This window comes from Anoplophora glabripennis, unplaced genomic scaffold (genome assembly GCF_000390285.2).
Source record: "Anoplophora glabripennis isolate ALB-LARVAE unplaced genomic scaffold, Agla_2.0 scaffold921, whole genome shotgun sequence".
NCBI classification, from domain to species: Eukaryota; Metazoa; Arthropoda; class Insecta; order Coleoptera; family Cerambycidae; genus Anoplophora; species Anoplophora glabripennis.
In genome coordinates, this window is record NW_019419181.1 from 21621 (window position 1) to 24138 (window position 2518).

At 32.4% G+C, this 2518-nt stretch overlaps 1 protein-coding gene across 1 annotated transcript; it reads left to right on the top strand.

The window, feature by feature from the left end:
- Positions 1 to 402: 402 nt before the first annotated feature.
- Positions 403 to 1373, top strand: LOC108912509. The gene is made up of 3 exons (XM_023456847.1): positions 403 to 505; positions 574 to 738; positions 826 to 1373. Exons 1-3 carry the CDS (start codon positions 403 to 405, stop codon positions 1371 to 1373), a joined length of 816 nt encoding a protein of 271 aa, XP_023312615.1.
- The last annotated feature ends 1145 nt before the right edge of the window (positions 1374 to 2518 follow it).

A 2518-nucleotide genomic window follows, 5' to 3' on the forward strand; every position in this document is an offset into this window, starting at 1 on the left:
CACTCGTCGAGGCAACCTTCCTCGTCATACCCCTACGAGACATTATCTTTGAGGCCCACGTGCTTAAAGTCTCCACGCACGTTATTGTGGCGGCGTACTCAAAATTATAGAAGTCATCCTTGCTTCTCAGGGCTCCCTCGAGAGATCCACATTTAGTAGAGTCAGTGAAACTACTAGACCTCCGAGCAAAGCTTGCTCAGCCATTGTCGGACGGGGTAAAGTGTATCCCTCCTACACGACGAGTGCTACGAGGATTGGTGACCTCGAAAATTCACATATACTGTGTTCCTTTCACCAGTTTGAAACAAGAAACTGTGCTTAAAGGTTATGTTATATCGTTGACGTTTAACGTAGGCAGACATTTATACTTATATGGAAATATATTTTCATAAATTTAAAGAAATGGCTACATCACAGTTATATGAAATCATTCTTCATGATCCAAAACGTCAAGTAGATTATACTATTCAATTAAATCATGAAGAATATTTGAGAGCGCAAAGAGGTACGTATTATTAATTATTACGAAATTGCAAACAATAATAATGAGTAATTTTATAAATGTACATGAAGAATTTGCGAACAGATTATTGTTACATGCACGAGATAACAGCACAGAGCAACAGGACCATGAAACAAATGATTCATCCCTGGACAATGAACATGAAAAAGAAAACACAAAATCCGTAATTAATGTATGGAATTATAATCAAACAAAATGTTTAATACAGTCTATGGGTAAATTACACTTAATGACTATTTTATACATATAAATTTGTTATTATATAACGAACAATAAATATTTACATTTAATTTTACTTCAAGGCACACACATTAATGATCTTAATCATCCTAAAAAAAGAAAATATGATTTTGATCATATTGTTAATGACTTGTTAAGTAATGGATACAAAGTGGATGCACAAATGGTGCAAAATAAGTGGCGAAGTCTTGTTCGAAGCTACAATAAGGCCAAGGACAATAAAAATAGGACTGGTTGTGGACCAACGAGAATTCTTTTTTACGATATTATTGATGAAATTTTAGGAGACAAACCAAGTAATAACTGTACACATTCCTTAAATTCTATAGAAAATATTACTGCACAAGAAAGTCAAGAAACAAGTGTCGAGATGTCTCCTACAAATATTTTATCAACACAAGCAATAAATGCACCAGCTGCAAGTTCATATAACGTGGGAGAGTCCGGTTTGGTTAATAATATGCAAAATTTAAAGCCAAAGAAAAAATTATCTGTAAAAAATGTTCAAAGAGAATATTTAGAAATAAAAAAAGAAGAATATACAAATAAGCAAAAGAGGCATGATGAGAAGTGTTGTCGCAGCAGAAATAAGAGTTCGTGTGAGAAATAAATGTTTATTTCCCTCGTTTTATATACAGGAATAAATACAAATGTTGCAATAATTCTTTTTAACTTTCAGTTGAAGTCAGACTACTCAGACTATAAACAACAACAAAACTCTTGTTTTTAACTTGTAGAAAAAACTTAACCATAGAACTGCACTGAATACAGAATTTAACAGAACTTTAATCTAACAGTGCCGACAACCTTAAAAACACAAATCTGGTTTGTTTCACTTTACAACAAGAAATTACAAGTACAAAAAGATAACATTGAATTAGAAAGACAAAAACTTGAATTATTGGAAAAGTACTTGCAATCAAAAAATAGTGAAAATTAATATTAAAAAAGATAAATCCTAAGTTAGATTTGAATTCTTTGTTTCATAACCTTCTGGCTGCAACATATATATCTCTTCTTCTAATGTTCCATGCAAAAATGCATTCTTAACATCAAGTTGGACAGCGCACATACTGTTTTGATTTATTAGTGCCAGTAATATTCTTACCGTAGTAAGCCTAGCTACAGGTGCATAAGTTTCTGTGTAGTCAAAATCTTTTCTTTGTGAACAACCTTTTATCACCAGTCTAGCCTTGTATCTTTCTATGTTTCCTTCTTCATCTTTTTTTAATCTTAAAAACCCATTTATTCTGTATCACCCTTTCTCCAGGTGGTAACTCGGTTAACGTCCACGTCTGGTTTTTCTCAATGGAACTTATTTCTTCTTTAATTGCCTCTTTTCATTTGTCTTTATCTTGCCTTTCATTTATTTCTTGTAATGATTGTGGTATATTTTCAAGAAATTTATGCTGCGTTTAAAGCTAGAATCACATAATCTTCAAGATAAGAAGGTAAGTTTCTTTTCCTTTCGCTTCTTCGAATTTCCACGTTTTTTATCTTATCAGTTTGACTACTGTTTTCTTCTTCCTTTAAACTTTCGTTTTCTTCCAACATTGATTCTTCTATATTGTGATTGTTTTCGTTTTCAAATATATCATATTCATATTCTTCAATATCTTTAACAGTTTTGGATTCGTCGAAAACAACATCACATCCATTAATGATAGTTTTATTACTAGGGTCCCATAGTCTATATCCATTTGGACAGTACCCCACGAGAACACACTTTACAGTTCGAGAGTCAAATTTTCCAGG

Excerpts from the sequence above, each read along its gene's own strand:
- LOC108912509 (XM_023456847.1), top strand. The coding sequence starts at position 403 with ATGGCTACATCACAGTTATATGAAATCATTCTTCATGATCCAAAACGT. Across the intron at positions 506-573 it reads ATATTTGAGAGCGCAAAGAG|AATTTGCGAACAGATTATTG; the intron begins GTACGTATTATT and ends ATGTACATGAAG. Across the intron at positions 739-825 it reads ATGTTTAATACAGTCTATGG|GCACACACATTAATGATCTT; the intron begins GTAAATTACACT and ends TTTTACTTCAAG.